This window comes from Cnephaeus nilssonii (genome assembly GCF_951640355.1).
Source record: "Cnephaeus nilssonii genome assembly, chromosome: 21".
Classification (NCBI taxonomy): Eukaryota; Metazoa; Chordata; class Mammalia; order Chiroptera; family Vespertilionidae; genus Cnephaeus; species Cnephaeus nilssonii.
Genome location: NC_137092.1, coordinates 14528059 through 14554054, shown reverse-complemented (window position 1 = coordinate 14554054; position 25996 = coordinate 14528059). Strand labels below are relative to the sequence as shown.

General features: G+C 42.6%; 1 protein-coding gene across 4 annotated transcripts in view; it reads left to right on the top strand.

Moving 5' to 3' along the window:
• The window catches only part of GATAD2B (GATA zinc finger domain containing 2B), an 82276-nt gene extending 56290 nt beyond the window's left edge, over positions 1-25986 (top strand). For 2 of the 4 annotated variants that reach the window (XM_079762183.1, XM_079762184.1), the window contains 10 exons: positions 6879-7214; positions 13405-13534; positions 14089-14220; positions 14705-14836; positions 15215-15385; positions 15861-16176; positions 17247-17449; positions 18357-18467; positions 18624-18741; positions 20793-25986. In XM_079762183.1, the coding sequence (XP_079618309.1) occupies positions 6880-7214; positions 13405-13534; positions 14089-14220; positions 14705-14836; positions 15215-15385; positions 15861-16176; positions 17247-17449; positions 18357-18467; positions 18624-18741; positions 20793-20926 (1782 nt within the window). In that variant the 5' untranslated portion in view covers position 6879 and the 3' untranslated portion in view covers positions 20927-25986. The other 2 variants (XM_079762182.1, XM_079762185.1) reach the window with 2 other exon arrangements.
• The last annotated feature ends 10 nt before the right edge of the window (positions 25987-25996 follow it).

Here is a 25996-nt window from a genome sequence, read left to right as displayed (position 1 = left end):
GACTCTAACTACACAGTTTATGCTGTAGAAGTTAAGTGGAGGAGGCATAGATATCAGCCGGCCATAAATTCCTCCTCTGCTTAATACATCTGTGTGCAGGGAGATGTACTGTATAATAGGTTTTTGAAGTGTGCTCAATCAGTTTTGGAATTCCAGATTCACTACAGCTTTGGAGTCTTAGGATACTTGCTTTGACACTTTTCCCACCCATAAAGTAGGGATAATACCTCATTTATTAAATAAGAACACATGATAAAGTGCCTAGTACCATGTTTGGCTTTTAAGCAGCTACATAAGAAATATTAGCTGTTTCCGAAACCGGTTTGGCTCAGTGGATAGAGCGTCGGCTTGCGGACTGAGGGGTCCCAGGTTCGATCAAGGGCATGTACCTTGTACCTTGGTTGCGGGCACATCCCCAGTGGGGGGGGGGGGGGGGCGTGCAGGAGGCAGCTGATCGATGTTTCTCTCTCATCGATGTTTCTAACTCTCTATCCCTCTCCCTTCCTCTCTGTAAAAAATCAATAAAATATATTTAAAAATATATATTAGCTGTTGTTATTAGCAGCCCAGAATAAACGAAAAAGGTTGGTTAAGCTTTAAAAGGCAACATACAACATTCATTTTATGGAATTTTTGGAGAGAACTTTTATATGACAAGTTTACAATGAATATTTTTTTACAGCTTTTTTTTTTTTTTTGGAGTATAAGTATATGATCCAGTGATTTTTTTTTTCTTAGTTTACAGAATTGTGCAGCTATCACCACAATCCAGTTTTAGAACATATCCATCACCCCAAAAAGATGCTTGTGCTATTTTATTCAGTCTCATTACATTGTATTTTTTTAAAATATATTTTTATTGATTTCAGAGAGGAAGGAAGAGGGAGAGAAAGATGGAAACATCCATGATGAGAGAGAATCATGGATTGGCTGCTGCCTGCAAGTCCCCCACTGGGGATCAAGCCCACAACCTGGGCATGTGCCCTTGACCAGAATCGAACCTGGGGCCTTTCAGTTCACAGGCCGACGCTCTATCCACTGAGCCAAACCGGCTAGGGCTACATTGTATTTTTAAAATTATTTTTGTGACAAAATATATGTAACATTAAAATTTACCATTTTTACCACTTTTAAGTGTACAAATTCAACAGCTTTTAAGTACATGCACAGTGTTGTGCAACCATACCACTATCTATTTTGTTTTTTAATCTTTATTGTTGAAAGTATTACATATGTCCCTTTCCCCCCATTGACCCTTTCTAGCCTGCCTCTACCCCCTGCCCCGGGCCTTCACCACCCTATTTTCTGTGTCCCCAGTCCATTCCATGCTTCCATGTTTCTGGATCTATTTTGTTCATCAGATTCCACATATGAGTGTGATCATGTGATACTTGTCTTTCTCTGACTGGCTTATTTTGCTTAGCATAATACTCTCTAGGTCCCTCCATGCTGTCTTAAAGAGTAAGGGATCCTTCTTTTTTACTGCTGCATAGTATTCCATGGTGTAAATGTACCACAGCTTTTTTAACCCACTCATCTACTGATGGGCACTTGGGTTATTTCCAGATCTTAGCTATTGTAAACTGTGCTGCTATGAACATAGGGGTGCCTACATTCTTTCTGATTGGTGTCTTGGGTTTCTTGGGATATATTTCTAGAAGTGGGATCACTGGGTCAAATGGCAATCCCATATTTAATTTTTTGAGAAAACTCTATACTGTTTTCCATAATTGCTGCACCAGTCTGCATTCCCACCAGCAGTGTACTAGGCTAAGGTTCCCTTTTCTCCACATTCTTATCAGCACTTGTCATTTACTGATTTACTAGAGCAGTGGTCGGCAAACTCATTAGTCAACAGAGCCAAATATCAACAGTACAACAATTGAAATTTCTTTTGAGAGCCCAATTTTTTAAACTTAAACTTCTTCTAACGCCACTTCTTCAAAATAGACTCGCCCAGGCCGTGGTATTTTGTGGAAGAGCCACACTCAAGGGGCCAAAGAGCCGCATGTGGCTCGCGAGCTGCAGTTTGCCGACCATGGTACTAGAGGCCCAGTGCACGATATTTGTGCACAGGTAGGATCCCTAGCGGCTGCTGGCCGGAGCCTCCCTTCCCCCGGCTGCCTCCCGCCATCTCCAGCTGTGGCCTCCCTTTGCACCCGTGTTGGCCCCGTGCCGCCCGCTCACCTGCTCCACCATCTTGCCGCAGTCCCGCTCTCGTGGGGACCCATCGGGGCTGGCAGCACCTCCACTGCTGCTCGCTGCCAGCGCCGCATTGCCGATGCCCGCATGTTCCACGCCATCCCATGGAGGTCAGCGCAGGTCTAACTCCTGATGGGTCGAACTCCCGCCCGTGGGGGCAATTTGCATATTAGCCTTTTATTATATGCTAGAGGTCGGATGCACAAAATTTGTGCAAGGGGCTCGGCCCTCGCAGCCCAGGCTTCATCCTGAAGGTTGCTGTTTGGTCTAATTAGCATATTAGCTCTTCATTATATAGGAGGATTGATGTTAGCCATTCTGACAGGTGTGAAATGACATTTCATTGTTGTTTTAATTTGCATCTCTCTGATGATCAGTGACTTTGAGCATTTTTTTCATATGTCTCTTGGCGATCTGTATGTCCACTTTGGAGAAGTGTCTATTTAGGTCCTTCGCCCATTTTTTATTTGGATTGTTTGTCTTCCTTTTGTTAAGTTGTATTGTTTCCTTATGTATTTTGGATATTAACCCTTTATCAAATATATCATTGCCAAATATGTTCTCCCATACAGTGGGCTCCCTTTTCATTTTGTTGATGGTTTCTTTTGCTGTGCAGAAGCTTTTTCTTTTGATGTAGTCCCAATTTTTTATTTTCTCCTTATTTTCTTTGCCCTAGAAGATGTATCCATAAACATATTGCTATGGAGATGTCTGAGATTTTGCTGCCTATGGTTTCTTCTGGGATTTTTATGGTTTCACAATTTACATTTAAGTCCTTTACCCATTTTGAATTGATTCTTGTGTATGGTGTGTTGGACTTTCTACATTTCTTTCTTTCTTTCTTTTTTAAATAAATCTTTATTGTTGAAAGTATTACATATGTCTTCTTTTTTCCCCTATTGACCCCTTCAGCCTGCCCTGCCCCCAACCCCCACTCCAGGTCTTCAGCTCCCTATTGTCTGTGTCCATGGGTTATGCATACCATATATGCATACAAGGTCTTTGGTTGATTTCCTCCCACACACCCACCCTCTCCCTCCTCCCCTCTGAGGTTCCGCACTCTGTTCCATGCTTGCTGTTGGTATTTTAATAGAAATTGCATTAGAAACTGTAAATTGCCTTGAGTAGTATGGATATTTTAATTATGTTAATTTTACCAATCCATGAACACTTGTTTCTATCTTCCTCTATCTCTTTTTTCAGCGTCCTGTAGTTTTCCAAGTATAAGTCTTTTATCTCCTTTAACCATTATCTATTTTAAGAACTTTTTCGTCATCCTAGAGACTCTGTTTCCACAAATAATAACTCCTCACTCCCCTCCTCTCCAACTCTAGCCACTGTTCTATTTTCTGTTTCTGTGAATTTGCCTATTCTAGGTACCTCAAATAAGTGGAACCATAAAATATTTGTCCTTCTATGTCCTTTACTTAGCATAATGTTTCCAAGTTTTATTCCTTTTCTTTGGATTTTGAGGCAGGCATGGCTGTGAGTACATAAAGTTGGGACTTACAGGTCAGTGAAGTCAAGAGTGGGCAAGGAGCCCTGGCTGGTGTGGCTCGCTTGGTTGAGCATTGTCCAGATGTTTCCCTCTCTCTTAAAAAGAAAATCAATAAAAATATTAAGGAAAAAAAAAAAAAAAGAGTGGCTCAGCCAGCGTGGCTCAGTGGTTCAGCGTCAACCTATGAACCAGGAGGTCACAGTTCAATTCCCAGTTAGAGCACATGCCTGGGTTGTGGGCTCGATCCCCAGTGTGGGGCATGCAGAAGGCAGCCGATCAGTGATTCTCTCTCATCATTGATGTTTCTCTCTCTCTTTTTCCCTCTCCCTTCTTCTGAAATAAATAAGAACATTAAAAAAAAAAAAAAAGGGTGGCGAGGAATTTGGAACAACATGGATAGATCTTGAGGGTATTATGCTAAGTGAAACAGATGGAGAAAGACAAGTACTATATGGTCTCACTCAAATGTGAAATAATTAAAAATAAAACAGAAACAAACTCATGGATACAGACAACAGGTTGGTAGTTACCAGAAGAGAAGGGGTTGGGATGAGGGTGAAATTGCATGGGGACAGGTGAAAACTAGATATTTGGTGGTGAGCACACTGACATCTATAACCTGTCAAATTATATTATACTAGACGCCCAGTGCATGAAATTCGTGCACGGGGGGGGGGGGGGGTGTGTGTGTGTCCATCAGCCCACCTGCACTCTCGCAGTCTGGAAGCCCTTGGGGGATGTCTGACTGATGGCTTAAGCCCGCTACCCATGGGGAGTGGGCTTAAGCCATCAGTCGGACATCCTTAGTGCTGCCGCGGAGACATGAGAGGCTCCTGTCACTGCTTCTGCACTCACAGCCGTGAACCCTGCTTCTGGTTGAGCAGCGCTCCCCCTGTGGGAGTGCAGTGACCACCAGGGGGCAGCTCCTGCATTGAGCATCTGCCCCCTGGTGGTCAGTGCATGTCATAGCGACTGGTTGGTCTGCTGTTCGGTCGATTTGCATATTAGCCTTTTATTATGGTACTAGTGGCCTGGTGCATGAAATTTGTGCCGGGGGGTGGGGGTGGGGTGGGTGTTCCCTCAGCCCAGCCTGCACCCTCTCTAATCGGACATCCCTCTCACAGTTCGGGACCGCTGGCTCCTAACTGCTCATCTGCCTGCCTGCCTGCCTGATCACCCCTAACCACTCTGCCTGCTGGCCTGATCAGCCCCAACTGCCCCCCTCCCCCGCCGGCCTGCTCGCCCCCAACTGTCCTCCCCTGCCAGCCTGATCGCCCCTAACTGCCTCTGCCTCGGCCCCACCACCGTGGCTTTGTTCAGAAGGATGTCCAGAAGGTCTCCCGGTCTAATTAGCATGTTACCCTTTTATTAGTATAGATACTAGTATAGGACTAGTGGCACGGTGCACGGATTCGTGCACATTGAAAGGAAATTAATTAGAAGAAATATTTTAATATTGCTATTCTCCCTTTCTCTATAATAGAAGTGTCAACCAAATTCACAATTGACAATGACAGATCAAAACACACGCGTGCTATTGGTGCCAGTGAGAGTTTTATATGTATCGCACATGTGATACATATTAACCTTTTATACATATACATATATATATATATATAGAATAAACTTGCTTAATTAAACCTGCTTTCAGATTTAGCTAAACTTATTCCAGCCCAGTGAAGCACCCCAACTTCTCTAAATTGATGAATTGTATGATACGCGAATTATATCTCAATAGAGCTATTCTTTTAAAAAGAAAATTAAGAAACACTAAAAAATTCAGAACTCTGGGTTCTGACTTTTCTCTGGTCTCCAAAAGATCTGTTTCCTTTCATTGGAATTTTTTGTTGTTGTTGGTTACTCTTTTTCTTCGTTATAACCAGAAAAGAATTGAATAGCTATTATTTTACTGTGCGCTACAGGAAGGAAGATTCCTCAAGCACATACTTTTTTTTTTTTTTTTTGCAAGAGCACCAATTAACATTACTAGTTTTTTTCATCCTACTACTTGAGTCTGTGAAGTTTTGTGCCTAATCTCATATCTTAGGTATGGAAGTCATAGCCCAAGGGTATAGAAATTAAATTTTGCTTAGCACCTTTTAAGTACCCACTTTATTTATGAAATTGAGACTTAGGGAGGTAAAGTAACTTAATTTTTTTTATCTTCTAGAAATAAGTAGCATTTCAAATCTATGTTTCTGTGACTCAAAATGTTTGTTTCCAGTGCCTCAGTTATTTCCTAATAAGAAAACAACCCTAGATTTAAAGCTTTTGGAGAAATTCTGCATTTAGATTTCCAAGGTGTAAAAAATCAAAGTAGAAGGGAAAATTATAATTAGCTTGTCTTTAATAATTTTGCTGCTTTAATAGAGAAAATACTACCTCTTAGCAGCTTTAGCACCCGAGTCTTTCATTAAGCAAAGCCAAGTATTTTAAGATTTTGAATCTGTATCTATAGCATTAAGTGCAAATAACAATGGGCACCTCTGATCCTTGCTATATTCAGACAACTGCGGCTTCCTGTTAGATGATCTTTGTCTAATTCATCTTTTTCATATTTCTCCCTTTATAAGATAGACCAATTCAAGATAATGCATGTGTGACCTGAAGAACTTCCCATAAGTTTTTTCCAGGAGGCAAATTTGGTATGAGTTAAAGCAGGCGTCCTCAAACTACAGCCCGCGGGCCACATGCGGGTGTTTTTGCCATTTTGTTTTTTTACTTCAAAATAAGATATGTGCAGTGTGCATAGGAATTTGTTCATAGTTTTTTTTAAACTATAGTCCGGCCCTCCAACGGTCTGAGGGACAGTGAACTGGCCCCCTGTTTAAAAAGTTTGAGGACCCCTGAGTTAAAGCATCTGATTAGGAGCATGCATTCACAAAAAGCCAGTCACAAAGGAATGTTTCTTTTTTGAGAGATGTAGGCTCTTAATAGACTATCCAGATGAGTGTAGTGTTTGGTTTCAGGTATCTCTACAGTAAGGACCTAATTGACTGGAGAGTATTTGTAGTTTCTTTAGTTTCTAGGAAGATATAGGGTAGGTTAGCTGAGTTAACTTTAAGCCTCCATGTATATGTTTATGATTCTTCTTAATACCTTTAACACCCCACCCTCTTTCCTTATGGACTATTTAAGGGACTTTATTCTGATCTCACTTGTATTTTTCTTTCCACAGGATGGATAGAATGACAGAAGATGCTCTTCGCCTGAATTTATTGAAACGGAGCTTGGACCCAGCAGATGAGCGAGATGATGTCCTGGCCAAGCGACTCAAAATGGAGGGGCATGAAGCCATGGAACGTCTGAAAATGTTGGCATTGCTCAAACGGAAGGATTTGGCAAATCTTGAGGTGTCTCATGAGTTACCCACCAAACAAGATGGCAGTGGTGTCAAGGGCTATGAAGAGAAACTCAATGGGAATCTCAGGCCTCATGGAGACAATAGGATTGCTGGAAGGCCAGGCAAAGAAAATATCAATGATGAGCCTGTGGATATGAGTGCTAGACGGAGGTATGGCTTGGTTCAGCTGTCTCTAGGGATAGGGTTTTCTCATAAATTAAGCCTATGAAAATAGAATGAATTCCAGCGAGAGGAGGGTGTTTTACATCCTAACGTACCTTTTTTTTTTTTTTTTTTTTGCCCTGGCCGGTGTGGCTCAATTGGAGCGTCTTCCCATGGACCAAAGGGTCTGAGGTTCAATTCCCAATCAGGGACATACCTACGTTGCTGGTTAAATCTCTAGTTGGGGCACATTCAGGATCCATTTTTCTCTCTCCCACTCTTCCTCTCTCTCTAAAAACCAGTAAGTAAATAAAGTAAAAACATTTTAAGAATTATTTTTTAAAAAGTCTCCTCCCCTCCCCATGTGTTTTTATTGATTTTTAGAGTGGAAGGGAGGGGAAGAGAGAGAGAAACCTCGATTGATCGGCTGCCTCCCATACACCCCCTACCAGGGGTTGAGCCAGCAACCTGGGCATCTGCCCTGACTGGGAATCGAACAGGTGACCTCTTGGTGCTTGGGATGGCACTCAACCAAATGAGCCACACTGGCCAGGCCTAAAGTTTCTTGAATGAAGACAGGGTCTGCCATATGGCTTGACCCTGAATTCCTCTCATTTCTAAATGAAATGGTACCTCAAAAATTTGCTTAGCATACAGAGAATCATAGTTTTAACCCTTAAGATAACCCCTGGCCAGGTAGCTCAGTTGGTTAGAGCGTGCCAAGGTTCAATCCCTGGTCAGTGCACATGCAAGAGACAACCAATGAATGCATAAAAATAAGTGAAACAGCAAATCTCTTTTTCTCTTACTCCCTTTCTCTAAAATGAATTTTTAAAAATTTATTTAGAAAAAGATAAAGTAGTCATTTCTAGATAAAGGAGGTACTACAGTGTTGATACCCCAATTAAAAGTGAATTAATACACACTTTCCCTCTAATCTTATGGCTAATTTAGGAGGGAAAAGCAGTCTTCAGATCATCACAGGAATTTTAGGATCTGTTTATTCTGGAGTCCCACCTTTTATTACATCAAAAAACATGGGTCCAACTTTTTTTGTGCCAACAAAGAAATTATCTTCATGTGGTAATTCTCTACATTCTTGTTTCATTTGTGCCACTTTTCCCAACATATGCATACGCATTCGCTTGTACATGTACACTCATGCTTGTGTTCTCTTTCTTTCACACACACACAACACAAGCACACATTTTTTACAGGCTTTTTTTCTGGTGTCTGTCAAGGTTGAGTACTTAAAACTGTGGAGCAAATACTGAGAAGAGGTATCTAGTGTACTGGCTGAGGGTAGAGCCTACCTTGACAGTGAATCACAGTATAGACAAACCCTAGTTTTAAGAACATTCAGTTTGTTATGGTTCAACAGCTGATAGGCATGAGAATTACTCTTCAGTGTTCATTTGTCTTCCAGGTGACCTAACTTTGTCCTAGCACTGATCCAAAGCAGGATCTTTAAGCTGGACTGATGGAGAAAGAAGAAAGGAGGAATGGTTATAATCTCACCTGGATTTCTTTACGTTTTAATGTTTATTTACTAGTATTATCCCAGGATTATATTTTTAAGAAACACCCAAGGAGGAAACTTTATTCTTGGTATAGCATTAAAAACCTTTAGCACTCTGGCTGGTATGCTCAGTTGGTTAAGCATCATCCCATGTACCAAAAGGTTACTAGTTCGATTCCCGGTCAGGGCACATACCCAGGTTGTAGGTTCGATCCCCAGTCAGGGTAAGTGCAGGAGGCAACCAATCGATGTTTTTCTGTCTCTCTCTCCCTCTCTTCCTTCCTCTCTCTCTGAAAAACCAAGAGAAACTTTTAAAAAAGCAACAACAAAAAACCTTAAGAAATTTCAGATAAATTTTCTAGTGGTCCTGGGGGAGGAAAAAAATCCTTGGAAGCTATGGGTAGTGTCAGCAGAATATTATGAAAGTAGGTTAATCCTCACATCCTTTGGGAAAAAAAATAAAGTAAGTGATTGAGATCATGTACCTGAGCAATCCACTTGCCCCATAATCACTCTTACCCTTCTGGAGCTAGTGACTATATTTCACTGAGGAGGAAGAAGAGGAAACATGTTAGGTGGATTTCTCACATCTTAAATTGGAATTGAAAATGCATTTTTCTTAGAAACATTGTTACACATTTTGATAAAATCTCATCAGTGGTATTGGGATTATACAGTATCACAGATAAATTCTATGTTAAAAACTCAGGTTATCCTAACAACCCTACCATTACTTTTAATTATATTTTAGAGGGTTGACCTTTTGGAACTTGATCCTCTAGAAAATGGAAATTTTTTTTAATGGTCTCCAAGGAAAAAGGCTTGATGTGAATCATCTAGAACCCCTTTCTACATGGAAAAGTAGGCCCTGTTGGCTGGCCCATGTCTCTTCACCAGATATACTGACAGCTATTTCTACTTAGCCCCAAGGCTTCTATAAGAATGAGTAAGATTAGCCCGGCCGGCGTGGCTCAGTGGTTGAGCATCGACCTATGAACCAGGAGGTCATGGTTCAATTCCCAGTCAGGGCACATGCCCGGGTTGTGGGCTCGACCCCCCAGTGTGGGGAGTGCACGAGGCAAGCAATCAATGATTCTCCCTCACCATTGATGCTATCTCTCTCCCTCTCCCTTCCTCTCTGAAATCAATAAAAACATACATTTTTTAAAAAAGAATAAGATTAAAAGCAGAAAGAGGGAAGTGCTCTTGACATCATAGCTATATCATAATTGCCTAAGTATTTTTTTTTTTATCATTTGGGCAAGTTACATCTACTATGAAGTAAGGTATACAGTATATATGAAACCAGTACTGCTAATATTTTGTAATGCTAGCCAGACATGGCAGTTTTCTTTCTGTTCAGTTGTTTTTTTACTGTAGGCATTTTATAGCTTCTGGGTATCATAAGTGATGTCAGCAGCAAGTCTAGCTTTTAATAATACCTCTCTAACCGGTAGTGTTTCACACTTAGGAACATAAAATATTATAAGTCATATGTATGTTGGGGAAAGTAGCCATTTCTGTCCCTGGAAAGTTTAATAAATGAGGCCAGAATCCCACGTCAAAAGTTAATTAAAAATTTGAGGAATGAAATTTGACGAGCTTTGTCTTACCTATTGTGGGTCTGATTTATTTCTGGGAATAAAATACCATTTAGGGTTGTTCTCAGATATAACTTCTTGATAGATGCCACTCAATTGCAAAATCCCCATCCAGGAATGTCTCTGCCTGTGTTGTTGCTGGGGAATCCCTAGCAATAGGTAGGTGGCACTCATTAGAGCAAGGAAGAATTTCTTAACTTAGAAATATGTGGTGTATGTATCCAGCAAGGACCAGGATGGAAAGAGCTTTAGACTGTTGATATAATAAACTTTGGGGAATCAAGTAGAAGAAGTAGAAGTCTACCAGAGCTCAAAATTGTTCACCCATGTCAGTGTTAGAGATGGTGGGGAGATGAAAGAATATAAAAATGATAAAGTTGCCAAAAAAAATGAATTCAACCCTAGCCGGTTTGGCTCAGTGGATAGAGAGAGCATTGGCCTGTGAAATGAAGGGTCCCAGGTTTCAATTCCGGTCAAGGTAACATACCTCAGTTGCAGGCTCCTCCCCAGCCTGGGCCCTGGTCAGGGCTCATGCAGGAGGCAATCAATGTGTCTCTTTCATATCGATGTTTCTCTCCCCCCCTGCCTCCCTTCCACTCTCTCTAAAAGTCAATGGAAATGCCGAAACCGGTTTGGCTCAGTGGATAGAGCGTCAGCCTGCGGACTGAAAGGTCCCGGGTTCGATTCCGGTCAAGGGCATGTACCTTGGTTGCGGGCACATCCCCGGTAGGGGTTGTGCAAGAGGCAGCTGATCGATGTTTCTAACTCTCTATCCCTCTCTCTTCCTCTCTGTAAAAAATCAAAATATATTTAAAAAAAAAAAAGTCAATGGAAAAATATCCTCAGGTGAGGATTAACTAAAAATAAAAATAAAATTCAAACTTTATTTAGGCCTGACCATTACTCGAGGAATTTGGGGTTAGAAAATGAAAGGTTCTTTTTCCCCTCTAGTGGCTTCATTTTCAATAACGCCACAATCTCAGCTTGCTATGTCTGTGACTAGTGACTACACAGGAGACTGGAATAGTTCCCAAAATAGTAATTCCTTTGTTTACAGCAATTTTTTAAAATTTATTTTTTATTGATTTGAGACAGAAACAGAAACATAGATTGATTGCCTCCTACACGCACCCCAACCAGACCCGGAACCAGGATATATACCCTGACCAGGAACCGAACTCGCCACCTTCAATGCTGCAACCAACTGAGCCACATTGGCCAGGGCCCAAGATAGTCATTTTTGTTACTCTGTCCTCTTATTCTATTTCCTCAGCTAAATTTTGGTTGATTTTTATAACTTAGTTTACCCTGTAGAGAAATTGAATGCCTATCCCAACCATCCAGGGTGCCTAGTTTAAAAGGCACATGTTGTCAAGCCCTCAGAAATAGTAGAGAAGCTCTCAGGATTAAAGATCTGTGTGTATTAAGAGTTTAAGTTACATGTTTAAATAAGACGTAAGAACATATTGCTTAGATTTATGTACTCCAAACTACAGTGAAAAGCACAAGGTCTTTTTTTTTTTTAATATATCTTTTTATTGATTTCAGAGAGGAAGGGAGAGGGAGAGAGAGAGATAGAAACATCAATGATGAGAGAGAATCATTGATTGGCTGCCTCCTGCACACCCCCTACTGGGGATCGAGCCCACAGCCTGGGCATATGCCCTTGGCCAGAATTGAACCTGGGACCCTTCAGTCCGCAGGCTGATGCTCTATCCACTGAGCCAAACTGGCTAGGGCAAAGCTCAAGGTCTTAAGTGATAAGTGGGGAATGCCATTTTTCATCATCTTAGAGAAATAAGTAGGATTCTTTTAAAATATATATATATATATATATATATATATATATTGATTTTAAAGAGTAAGAGAGAGGGAGGAAGAGATAGAAACATCAATGAAGAGAGAGAATCATTGATCTACTGCCTCCAGCATGCCCCCCACTGGGGATAGAGCCCAAAACCTGGGCATGTGCCCTGACCAGGAATCGAACTGTGACCTTTTAGTTCTTAGGTTGATACTCAACCACTGAGCCATGCTGGCCAGACACAAGTAGAATTCTTTCAAGGCTAGCCCCACAAAGACCAAAACTAGAGTTGTTTAATAAATAAGCTCCAGGAGCCCTAACCGGTTTGGCTCAGTGGATAGAGCATCGGCCTGTGGACTGAAAGGTCACAGGTTCAATTCCGGTCAAGGGCATGTACCTTGGTTGCAGACACATCCCCAGTAGAAGGTGTGCAGGAGGCAGCTGATCGATGTTTCTCATCGATGTTTCTAACTATCTCTCTCCCTTCCTCTCTGTAAAAAATCAATAAAATATATATTTAAGAAATATATAAAAAATAAGCTCCAGGAGAACCAGTGTGGAACACTTAGATTTCAAATTCATTTCTAGACAGTTTCTTTCTGAAGAAAGATACTAAGCAGAACTCTGGCAAATAGATGCAAGTTCCATATATATTTACATCTGTAGTGTCAGTCCTCCAGAAGGCCATAGACATTATATTTGGCATTGTCCATTCCCTCAAGCCAATGAGAATAGTACCTTCTTTTGCCTTAACTCTTGACAGGATAAGATTATCATGGAGTTGTGATATAACCTCCTTTCTTGTAAATCCTCAGATAGCCAGGACCATGTTATTGGTATAATGAGCTATCTCCTTAGCAACATATTAGCTGTACCTGGGGTGGGCAACTAGGCTTTCCTGCCTTAAACCCTTCTTCGCCTGTCAAACCAGCCATTTTCTTCTTGCTCCTACTAATGAAACAACCCAAAGGAGAGAGAGGTATAGGGAGAACATTTAGAATTTTAATTTACTCAGTGTGATGAGAACACTCTTATTTCCATTTCTAAAACCTGTGTCTTTGTCTCTGCATCCTCTGTGAGGAATTTAGACAGGAAAAGTACTTTTGTTGAGGTTTCATCATCACTTTCATTTTAGTGTCTTCTTTATCCTACAATTTGAGTGCTCTGTCTTCCCCTGGGTGAATCGGGACAGACCTAAGTTCCCTTGAAGTTTTAAAAACTTTTCTGTGAACTTTTACTGTTGGACATACCTTAATTTTTTTCTTTTCATCTTAGTGAGCCAGACCGAGGAAGGCTAACTCCCTCCCCAGACATCATTGTTTTATCTGATAATGAGGCTTCCAGTCCCCGTTCCAGCTCCCGAATGGAAGAAAGACTCAAAGCAGCCAACCTAGAGATGTTTAAGGTAAAAAAAAAAAAAAAAAAAGGACAGGAAAAAAAGAAATGTTTTTCTTACTCCTCCTATTCTCTTTAATTCTGTAAGTATCCCAGTTCTGTTATTTTTATAGTTACTTGTTAGGTCAAAATAACTACCATTGATGATGCTTTATAAATGACTAGAGGCCTGGTGCATGAGATTCGTGCACGGGGGGTGGGGGAATGGGGTTCCTCAGCCTAGCCTGCACCCTCTTGCAGTCGGGACCCCTCAGGGGATGTCCGCCTGTGGAGGATGGGGGGGCGAGGGATTGGGTAAGCTGGCAGTCAGACATCCCTCTTGCAGTCCGGGACCCCTCGCTCCTTACTGCCAGCCTGCTCTTTACCTCCAGCCTGCAGCGGAGGCGGGAGAGGCTCCTGCCACCACCCCTGTGCTCGCCAGACCCCAAGAACACAAAGATAATCCCATCACCACTTTTGTTACTTGTGGAAGATGAAGGTTTCAGACCTAAAAGAAGGGATCCTCTTGCAGGAAGGGACTCTGGACACCTGCTACCATAGTTGATAGTCTCCATGTTTCCTTAGGGGAAAGGCATTGAGGAACGGCAGCAGCTCATCAAGCAGCTGAGGGATGAGCTGCGATTGGAAGAAGCTCGACTAGTGCTGTTAAAGAAACTGAGACAGAGTCAGCTACAGAAAGAGAACGTGGTTCAGAAGGTAATGTGCCCTAGAAATAAGGGACTGGGGGGAAAAACTGGATTGAGAATGGGCTGCCCCAGGTAGATTTTTTTATGTTAAGCGTTCGTTAATCAACAAAACCTTGATTCTTCCCGTCCCCCCCCCCCCCCCCTTCATTTTCCCTCCCGGTCAGTGGGAGCTTCACACTGACAAGAATTTTTAAAGTGTAGAAGTGTACCGCCTAGCCAGTGTGGCTCAATTTGTTGAGCATTGATCTATGAACCAAGAGGTCACGATTCAATTCCCAGTCAAGGCACATGCCTGGGTTGTGGGCTCGATCCTCAGTAGGGGTTGTGCAGGAATCAGCTGATCGATGATTCTCATCATTGATGTTTCTATATCTCTCTCCCTCTCCCTTTCTCTCTGAAATCAATAAAAATTGGGGGGGGGGGGAGTTAAGAAGTGTACCAAATTTATACCTCTTTAGCCTTTTCTAACTCTCATTTTCTATTCTCTTTCCCAGACTCCAATTGTACAGAATGCAGCATCTATTGTTCAGCCATCTCCTGCCCATGTTGGACAGCAGGGCCTATCCAAGCTTCCCTCCCGGCCTGGGGCCCAAGGGGTTGAACCTCAGAATTTAAGAACATTACAGGTATGTGACCCATAGTGGGATCTTACTGTCAGAGGGCCATGAAAGAGGTGTTATTACTACAGGCAATCCTGTTGGTCCTTTATGGCCTGATTTAGTTTGCAGTAGGATGAATAACCCTCATCTTTCCACTCTAGTTTTTCTTCTCTAGAGAAGGTTTTTAGTTTAGCCCTTTTCCATATAGGGTTAGATAGCTTATACAAAAAAAAAAAAAAAAAAAAAAAGCCAGGGAATTTCTAGCGACTGATAAGGGTTTACAGTGATGGTAGACTTATTCTATATTTCTACTCAGCTATGTATTATAAACAATGTCTTCCCTTTAACATTTTGTGGGGCATTTTATCACCTATGACTAGTTCTTTTCCTCTTCTTCCCTTTCAGGGTCATAGTGTCATCCGTTCAGCAACCAATACCACTCTCCCACACATGTTGATGTCTCAGCGTGTTATTGCACCAAACCCAGCCCAGCTACAGGGTCAGCGCGGCCCGCCTAAGCCTGGCCTCGTACGCACCACAACACCCAATATAAATCCCGCCATCAATTACCAACCGGTAAGAGAGGGCCCTATGTGGTAACACAGAAATCTTTTATTTGCTTTCCCTGTTGAAAGAACTGTAGGTTTTACGTTTTTGGACAGAGAGAAATTAAGACAACAAGGATAATTTTGATGGAACTTGGACAACTATCCCAAAAAGTGGAAGCATTGAGGGAATTATATGAAAGTAGAGGTGGAGAAAAGAGATTATACAGCAGAGCATAATAAGCTAAAATTGTCTAGAAGAAAGAAGTCTCTAGGGAATATTTTTATTTTTCCCCTTAGCGGTTTTAGCTCAGTCACTATCATTCTTCTTTCCTATGTCCTGTAGTTTTTTTTCAATGAAGAAATTGGACAACTCCTGTCTTTTTCTTAGTTTGGGGGACGCTAGGTAGTCTAAACTAAGATCAAATAATGTTCTCTGCCACAAAAACAAGAACTGGTCCTTTCTCCCACATATCATCACTGACCCTGTACTAAATCTATTTCAGCAGTCAAGTTCTTCTGTTCCCTGTCAGCGCACAACATCCTCGGCCATCTATATGAATCTTGCCTCCCATATCCAGCCAGGGACCGTGAACAGAGTGTCCTCACCACTTCCTAGCCCCAGCGCCATGACTGATGCTGCCAACTCACAGGCTGCAGCCAAATTGGCTCTTCGTAAACAGCTGGAAAAGACACTCCTGGAGATTCCACCCCCTAAACCTCCTGCTCCCTTGCTTCACTTTCTGCCTAGTGCAGCTAACAGCGAGTTCATCTACATGGTAGGCTTGGAAGAAGTCGTACAAAGTGTTATCGACAGTCAAGGTAAGACTTTTTTTTTTCTCTAGTCAGTCTTTTTATCTAAGCAAGAGGTTGCCAAGCCTGGTTGACATAAGCAGAGTATCACAGGATATTGTGTAATATCAAATAACCTCTTCTTACTATATATATAGTGTATTTTATGTCTCTTGTATATTTTTGCAGTGTATTGTTTTAAATGGTGCCTAGCGTAATTCATGCATAATTTGTTGACTAGAACACTTATTTTTTAAGCTATGTTGTTTTTTGTTGTTGAGTTGTACTTTTTTTTTTTTTAATTGATTTCAGAGAGGAAGGGAGAGGGAGAAAGAGATAGAAACATCAATAATGAGAGAGAATCATTGATCAGCTGCTTCTTGCACGTCCCCCCACTGGGGATTGAGCCCGCAACCAGGCATGTGCCATGACCCGGAATCAAACTGTGACCTCCTGGTTCATGGTCCACGCTCAACCACAGAGCCAAGTTGGCCAGGCTAGAACACTTATTTTTAATGTCAGTGTTTATGGGGCATTGTGCTACATTATTATATTCAGTCCCTGTCATTAAGTTATTAAGCCTGAATTTCCAAACATACAAGTTTAGGGGAATACCTGACAGTAAAGTGTCTAAAGGGCTCAATATTGGCTAGAAATAGATCATAAAGTGAATCATTTAGACACTGATAACTAGAAGTTATAAACACGTGACAAGGATAAATGCAATCTGAGGTAAAGCGATGCTAAGAAGCAAAAGTATTGGCTGAGTTAGCTGGAGTCCTTTGAATCTAAATTGGCACTTTTTAAAATGGTAATATAATAAGAAATCAGAAGACTTGGGTTCTTATGCCAGCTTTGTTATTTAGGAGCTATGTTTCTTAGATTTCATTTGCTCCTTTGTAAATGGGAATGGTACGATCTGAATTCACTGAAGTTATGCTGTTACAATCAAAGGAAATAAAGTATTTTATAGAGTATTATTTTTGTAGAGTCTCTTCCTTAATTCAGGAAAGTAAACTCCTGGAAAAAAGATTCCTTTGATGAAGAGAAACAAGATAGGAAATGTGAAACCACTGATTATTCTTCTTGTTGGCATCTAGGCAAAAGCTGTGCCTCACTTCTGCGGGTCGAACCCTTTGTTTGTGCCCAGTGCCGCACAGATTTCACCCCTCACTGGAAGCAAGAGAAGAATGGTAAGATTCTATGTGAGCAATGTATGACCTCCAACCAGAAGAAGGCTCTAAAAGCTGAACACACCAACCGGCTGAAAAACGCTTTTGTTAAAGCTCTACAGCAGGAACAGGTAAGAATTCTGACTTCTCACCAGCGACTTGTCCAGGTTGGGTTGTCCCTAAAAATAATTACTTCTAATTTAGAGGAGCTATCTATGTGATCCTCACAGTTCCTGGTGATCTAGGTTTCTGGATTGAAGTTCCTAGAACCTAGAGGCCTTGGTTCCCTTTTTTCCTACTTAACCATTCTCTTTCCCACTTCCATTTGATTATTTCTGATTGGATAAGAGCACAGTGAGTGATATATAATGACTGAGGCTAAGGGAAAGGGACAGAAAGCTTGAGACTCTTGCCTTTCCCTAATAGCACTAAAGAAATTTCTTCTCAATTTTGTTTCCTCCTCAAACAAATGGATTTTAATGGGAGGAGTTTGTATTTGGAAATCTCTTTGAGAGAAGTAATTATCTGCAGTCCATATTTGACAAAGAAATGACAATGGAAAGGATAGATATAAAGTAGCCCAGTGAAGACTAGTGGGGCTAGAGTGTGTGAATACCACCTATATTATCAATACAATGAATCTATCTTGAAGAGGGGAGTATATGTTGGGAAACTCATTCAGATTCTTTTCCCCATCAGACCCTTTCCAGAACCTCTGGAAAATGTTAGGAGTCAAAAATAAAACCTCAGTAACTCATCAGCCTTAATTATATAGGTCAGCTCATCACCACTACCCAGCCAGCTTCTGAGAGCCAGCTTTCCAGGAGAGAGGGGCCGGGGCCCCTTAGTGAAGCATGTTGGCTACTTGTACCCTAATATCTTAGTGCATCGTACCCCAGCATCGTACCCCACCAAACTCTTTGGCCTTTTTTATATCCCTTCAACTAGAGCTGGCAGCAATAGAGATAAGACCTCTAGGTTTTCTGGTTAGGAAATTGGGTGCTGTCCTGCCCAATTTGACCTGATGACTCCCAACAGGAAATTGAACAGCGATTACAGCAGCAGGCAGCCCTCTCCCCCACTACGGCTCCAGCTGTGTCCAGTGTCAGTAAACAAGAGACCATAATGAGACATCATACACTTCGGCAGGTGAGGAATTATCTCAGGGTTTGTCAGCTCTTTATCCCAACTGGTTTTTCCTTCTGCGGGAAGTCATACTGTAATCCTGCACTCTCATGTTCTTACTCCCCCACTTAAACTTTCCCTATGGCAGAGTTGTGATGAACTGTCTCCTCATCATTGCAGGCTCCACAGCCCCAAAGCAGCCTCCAGCGTGGCATACCCACATCTGCCCGTTCCATGCTTTCCAACTTTGCACAGGCACCCCAGCTGTCTGTGCCAGGGGGCCTCCTTGGTATGCCAGGTAAGAAGGGTTGATCTGAGAACTTTTCTCAGGGATTAACTAGTTAGTACACAATTCTGTAGCAGCCCCTTTAAGTAAATTGTTCCTTCTTTTGTTTTCTACTCTTTCTTTAGGTCCTACTCCCTTCCCTCTTTTTTTATATGGCAAATTTTTTAAAATCTTTATTACTAAAAGTATTACATATGTTCCCTTTTTTTCTCCATTGACCCCCTCCACCCCGCCCTTACCCCCCACCCTAGGTAGGCCTTCACCACCCTATTGCCTGTGTCCATGGGTTGTGCATATATGCATACAAGGTCTTTGGTTGATTACCTCCCACCCACTGACCCTCCCTGGCCTTTGCTCAGAGATTCTGCACTCTGTTCCATGCTTCCGTGTCTCTGGATTCACTCCATTCTTCAGTTTATCTTGTTAGATTTCCACATATGAGTGAGATCATGTGATACTTGTCTTTCTCTGACTGACTTATTTCACTTAGCATGATACTCTCCAGGTCCCTCCATGCTGTCTCAAAGGGTAAGAGATTCTTATTTTTTACTGCTGCATAGTATTCCACTGTACCACAGCTTTTTTTATCTACTCGTCTACTGATGGGTACTTGGACTGTTTCCAGATCTTAGCTATTGTAAAGTGTGCCTCTATGAACATAGGGGTGCATACATTCTTTCTGATTGGTGTTTTGGGTTTCTTAGGATATATTCCTAGAAGTGGGATCACTGGGTCAAATGGCAGTTCCATATTTAAATTTTTGAGGGAACTCCATACTGTTTTCCATAATGGATGTACCAGTCTGCATTCCCATCAGCAGTGTACTACTAGGATTCTCTTCTCTCCACATCCTCCCCAGCACTTGTCATTTGTTGATTTGTTGATGGTAGTCATTCTGACAGGTGTGAGGTATACCTCATTGTCGTTTTAATTTGCATCTCTGATGATCAGTGACTTTGAGCATTTTTCATATGTCTCTTGGCCATCTGTATGTCCACTTTGGAGAAGTGTCTTTAGGTCCTTTGCCCATTTTTTAATTGGATTGTTTCTCTTCCTTTTAAGTTGTATTAGTTCCTTATATATTTTGGATATTAACCCTTTATCATATATATCATTGTCAAATATATTCTCCCATACAGTGGGCTCCCTTTTCGTTTTGTTGATGGTTTCTTTTGCTGTAGTTCCATTTTTTTATTATCTCCTTAGTTTCCTTTGCCTTAGAAGATGTATCCGTAAACATACTGCTACGGAGATGTCTGAGATTTTGCTGCCTATGGTTTCTTCTAGGATTTTTATGGTTTCACAATTTACATTTAAGTCCTTTACCCATTTTTAATTTATTCTTGTATATGGTGTAAGTTGGTGGTCTAGTTTCATTTTTTTTGCATGTATCTGTTCAATTTTCCCAACACTATTTATTGAAGAGACTGTCTTGACTCTATTGTATGCTCTTGCCTCCTTTGTCAAATATTAATGGAGCGTAATGGCTTGTGCCAATTTCTGGGGTCTCTGTTCTGTTCCATTGATCTATATGCCTTATACGGCAAATGTTTGCTAAATTTATATTACATGCTAAGCACAGTGTACTTGGGTTTTGGTGGTGAAACTGACAAAGTCCCTGCCATTAGAAATTTAATGTCTAATATGCCCCCTTGGTGGGCATGTGGTTATTGATCTCTTTTGGCCAAAACTGTAGAACCAACTGTCCTAATCCTGTTTGATCCAAGGTTGCCTTTCCATGGTCGGCAGCCCCAAAACCAAAGCAGATTCAATGATTTCATCTTTGTCTTAATTTTCTTCTCACCACTGTTTTCTTTGACTTGGCTATATCATCAAGACATCACGTTTATTATTCTTGAAGGATTGAAGTTTCAGGAAGACCTCTTTCCCTAAAGCTTAGAGCAAAGGGGTAGTTGCTACAGAAATAAAGTTAACTGAGTCTGGACAGGAGTAGGCAGCTTCTAATGTTTTCTCCCCATCTCCAGCTCTGCAGCCCTAAGTAGCAGAAGAAGGCGTCATTTCCTTTTTAATACCTGCCCTCCACTTTTGTCTCCTGGGTCTAGGTGTCAACATTGCATACTTGAACACTGGCATCGGAGGACACAAAGCCCCCAGTTTGGCAGACCGACAGCGGGAATACCTTTTAGACATGATCCCTCCCCGGTCTATATCGCAATCCATTAGTGGACAGAAATAACGCCTGTTCCACTTGTACTGCCCCAACCTTGAATCCTTTACCCCTCTCCTCTCCCTTTGGCCCTAACTTCCGTCGCATGCAGTGCCTGTACTGGTGCCTACCATACACGGAAAACAAAACAGAAGACAAAAAATAGAAATCAACAAGAAAACACAAGCCCTGCCCCACCACCTCCCCTTTATTTCATACTGCTGCGATCTGTTCTTCTGCCGCTCTGTCTTCTCTCTTCAGTTTTCTTGTAACAGTGAGGTGAATATTCGCCTCTGATAGAGGTGAGAATGAGGTCCTGGGGAGAAATTTAAGCCCTCCTGACTTGTGTTTCTAAAGTTTGTTTTTATGCTGTAATGATTATTACTGTTTTTAATGATGTTGTGTGTCCTCCCTTTGTTCAGTGGACGGTTAAACCTCCCCCCCGCCCCCAAATATTTTTCTTTTTTTTTTCTTTTTCTTCTTTTCCCCCTTTTTCTTTTTCTTCCTTTTTTTTCCCCAATAAACACAAATTACATACAGTTAAATAGTAGGAGCATTGCAGTAGGGTCCCAGCTGCCAGGTAAAACATGACCAGGAGTATTAGGGCAGAGTTCTTATGCACTTAACCAGGGGAGGTGGTGGCATCAACCAAGGAGAAACAGCACACCCACTGTGGAGTCTCTGGATTGGACAGTTCAGGAGGCAGTGTTAGTATTTAAGTTGGGCTCTAAGAATGAGGGGAAAGAGCCTGGAGGGAGAAGCTTTAAAACTTAACCATCCTACAACTGACTCAGAGAAGGGGGAGAAAGGAGGATGATGATGAGCATAATGTTGAGCCAAGGAAGACTGAGACCAGGTCCTAGCCTTCTGGATGCTGGGGGAATAAGATTGGTCTCCTGATCCTAGTGGAGTCGTGGAAGTCTATTCCAGGCCAACTAGCCCAAATTAATTATTTCATCTTATTTTCTTATAAAAATTTTCCCTATCCCCCACTTTTTTTTATTCTAGTAACCACAGCCCCATTTGTACTATAGAGGAATGGCTGTTCCCGCCTGAGTGTTGGGTGACCTAGAGTTGGGATGGACATGAAATGATAAAGGGAGGAAACAGACTTAGAGGAAGGAAGAAGGGCTTTCTCTCCTGACAGCTGAGGCTCACAATTGTCTCTCTTCATCCTCTGAGTGCCAGGAGGTGAGGGTGAGGGCACCTAATCAAGTTGGAGTCTTGCCCTGACCCTCCTGCACTGACTGCAGAGCCAACTGCTCAGAACCAGACCACTCATGTCCAAACCAACTTTAGGCCTCTGCTAGAAAATTGTCGCCACCCACCCCCTCGAATTCTATTAATTGTGCCCTGCCCCCTTCCTTAAGTGCTACTAATGTAGAAAAGGAATTTAATTGTGCAATGTTGCTGTTTTGGGGATTGGGGAGATGAGTATCCCATTTACTCATATGGTGGGGGAGGGGTGGGGACCCGGCTGTTTTTTGAGGTCAGGGAAGTCCCGTAAAAGCGGGGTTTCTGCTCTCACAGTGTACACCCACCTGCCTCTCCAGCTCTAAAAGCTACCACGGTGCTGGAAAGGGATACTCTCAGCAGAGAGGGGTGAAGAGTTGTTTAATATTTTGCCCTTGAAAGCCACCTGGGGAAGTTCCCCCACTTTTATTTTTTAAAATTAAATAATTTTTTTAAAGTAAGAAGGCACTTTTAAAATTAACACACACACAAACTGCACATCTACCCTATAAAGTTTGGGGATGGGATGGGAGAAGGAGCTAGAATCAGGCTCAGTTCTCCCCACTCTGGCCTCTATTCCCCATACTCCAGAGCCACAGTGGGTGATTATACTGGCCTTACAAGGCCTTCCTGGCTTTTTTCTTTCCTCCCTCCCCCCAAATTCATTGAGCACTTAATAAAGGAGCAGAGCTACAGCCCATGTCTGTGCTCCCCCAGTGATGAAATGATCTGGAAGCTAGACACTAGTAACAGGTAGTGATGGGGTTGTTTCGAGTATTTTTCTGGGGAATGTGTTACCCCTGACTGTAAGTGGTGGGAGGGGGGTGTTAATGGAACTGGGTGTGGTATTATTTTAAAATTATATATATATATATATATAAAGATATATTCTTACATGTCTTCTTTGCCCTCTGTGCTTTGAAAGCACTGGATAAATCGTTTGGTTTTGCTTTTCTGTCTTCCATGAAATTGGAAGCTTTTTAAAAAAATATTTTCCCTACAGGTCATCTTGCCTTTGTGGCATGTCTGTCTAGCCTCTTCCCCCCCCCCCCCCCCATGATGAAGTGCCATTTCTGTTATGTCTCCCCTCCCCCAGCTCAGAGGTGCTCAGAGGTACGAGGTGCCCAAGTTTGTCAGTTGAGATTAAAAATAAGAAACAGAGAATGTGCAATATCGTTTGGCTGGGGTCTGTCCCTGCCCTGAACTGAGCCCCTTCCCTGGGAGCCAGGCCACCTTTGGATGGTGTTTGGAAGTCAGATGTATAGAGAAGGGGGAATGATGGGGAAGGAAAACCTATAGTTGAGTGCCTGCCAAGGTGCTGAGGCAGTGGGGGAGAGGGTGGAGTCTTTCCTGTTTTTATCCCCTCAGGGTCAGTTACATAGAGGCTGCTTATTCACTAGTAAAGCTCCATGACCCTTTGCTCAATCGCTGAGGTTTGATTTCTTACCCTCTCTTTTCATTTTAATACCCTTCCCAGGGATTAGTGATGGGGGTAAGGTTCCCCTAAATCATGGTAAAGTATTAGCCTTCCACCTCCTTCCTTCCCTCCCTCTCCCCTGTCTTCCTCATTTCTCTACTTTTTCATCCCTGATTGCCTTGAGTCCCTCCAAGCCTATTGTTGCTGTCCATCCCCAGGCCTTGGGCCCCATAGACACTAAGCTAAAGATAGGAGGAAAGACCCTCTGTTCAGGGTTATCTTTCACCCCTGGAGCTCTGAAGCTCAGGGTAATATAGTGAGGATCCCACTAGTTCTGCCTGGCTTTCTCCATCCCCAAAGCCTCTAAAAGTCGTCGTTTATGGATGGTGGCTTACTCCCTAGAAGCCTGAAACGGGTGGATGAGTGGTAAGGCTTGGGTAAAGCTGAGGGACCGAGGTCCTTATTTGTCTTTTATTTTTCTTTTCTTTTTATTTTTTATTTTTGTCACTTGACCACAGCATCTGGACTTCCTTCATCCCTGGAATAAGTATTTCCCCCCACATTTTTGTATGTATGTATGGTAGACATATTTTTTTAAAAACAGAGATGTGTTCCTGCTTTGGTTTTCTTTCCTTTCCCCTTTAAAAGAATTAGCTATAGAACTGCTTTGTAAAGATGCTTCTTGATATTTTACTTTTGTTCCTTTTCCCCTCCACTCCCTTTTCTCCCCATTCCTCCAGAAGGCATAACCCTTCTCTCCACCCCATCCCAGTCCTAGGCTCCCTTCCCCTCCAACAAGACCTTCATTAGCTTATGATATTTGCTGCCGAGATGTTATAACAAGGACTCATTCGTGTATATAAGCTATTTCTTGATTCATTTAAAAGGAATTGTACATTGTGTAGAAAAAAAAAAGCTGAAAAAGAGAAAAAAAAGCCCTAGCCATGGATATTGTGAAACCGTGTTATGTCATTTTGTAATGTGCCCGTTTGTGTATGATCCGTGCAAAAGGGTTTCTGGGGAAGGGGAGGAGGTAGGGAGGCAGGGCTGTGGAGGGTGGGTAGGAGAGTGGGCCGGGCCCAGCACACTGAGACTGGCAGCTGCTCCAACCCCATCCCTCCTTAGAGAAGCCACCTCCCCCACCACCCACCCCTCTTTTGTGCCTTGCCTCCCCACCCTGGAGTATTCCCTCCGGGTCACCAGCACTGCCTTGGCAGAGCCCACTCCCTACCCTAACCTGCCCACCCTCTCTACCCCCCAGCATTAGGGTGATACTGTGGGGAAGTGCTGGGGGTTGGGAGGTAGCCGAGGAATGGGGCAGTTCCTGGGGGCATTGAAACCAAGTATTATGAATTGTAATTGTATTTGCACTGTTTTTTCCCCCCTCTTACTGCATCAGCATATATACAATATACCTATATAAGAAAATTTAGTGTCAAGCTTTCTTATGCAAGGGATTTCCCCTACCTCACCCTCCACCCCCAAAAAAGAACCTAGTTTCATGGGCCTTTGAGAGGGGGGATTGCCAGGGGACGATAGAGAGAGAGGACTTGAACAAGTCATCCTAAGAAAGTCTCACCTGGGGAAAGCCCTGTCCATCTGCACACAGTTTTAGGCTTTGTAAACTGGGGTGAGGCTGGGCTACTATGAAAGCTAAGGCTCCTAGTCCAGACTTGAGAGTAAAGAGAACCACACACAAAGTGGGGTGTGGTGGTGGCACAGTCTGAAGACCTGGGGTCTAGTCCCAAACTTTCCTACTAACTTGCTATGGTAGAATTAATGTTCTGGGTCTCAGTTTTCTTATTTGTGAAATTACAGTGGAAATCATCTTGCCACCAAGTTAATGCTATGCTTCCTTCTCCAGCCTGCGAACAGCTTGAGGTGAGGAGAAGGTTGGGCTGAAAAACCAGGGAGAAAACCAGAGTAACTATGCTAAAGTGGTTATATGTGTGACAAGGCCCTGGGGGAGCTGCCAGGTTTCTGCTGTGACTTGGTTTGGGAAAGGCAGCAGAGTGGTGTCTAGGACGTCAGTAAACCGTGACATCTTTGCCCTTAGGCCTCCAGTCATTTGAGGGTATGGACCAGGCCTCAGGCCGCACCTCACAAACAGCCACAGGATCCTAAGGGTGGGGTTGACTGGTGATGCCCCAGGTTAGTGGTCTAGTGACTTACACCCTTTTTGAGCTACTGGTTGTGAAACTTCCCGTCATCTTGGTGACACAGTAGGAGAGCTCAAACATAGTCCCCATCTTGTCTCCTTCCCTCATATCTCATCTGAATCGCCTAAAGACAGCTGTCCCGCACACAGTCTGTCTCTTTCAGGGGCCCAGTTTCCCCACAGCCTGGCTGAGTACTCCCACACATTTTAGGTTCTTGGCTGGTAAAGCCTGGAGAGGATACAGGACGATGGATGAGGCCCTGATGACCGTGGAAGGATAGACCGGGGTGGA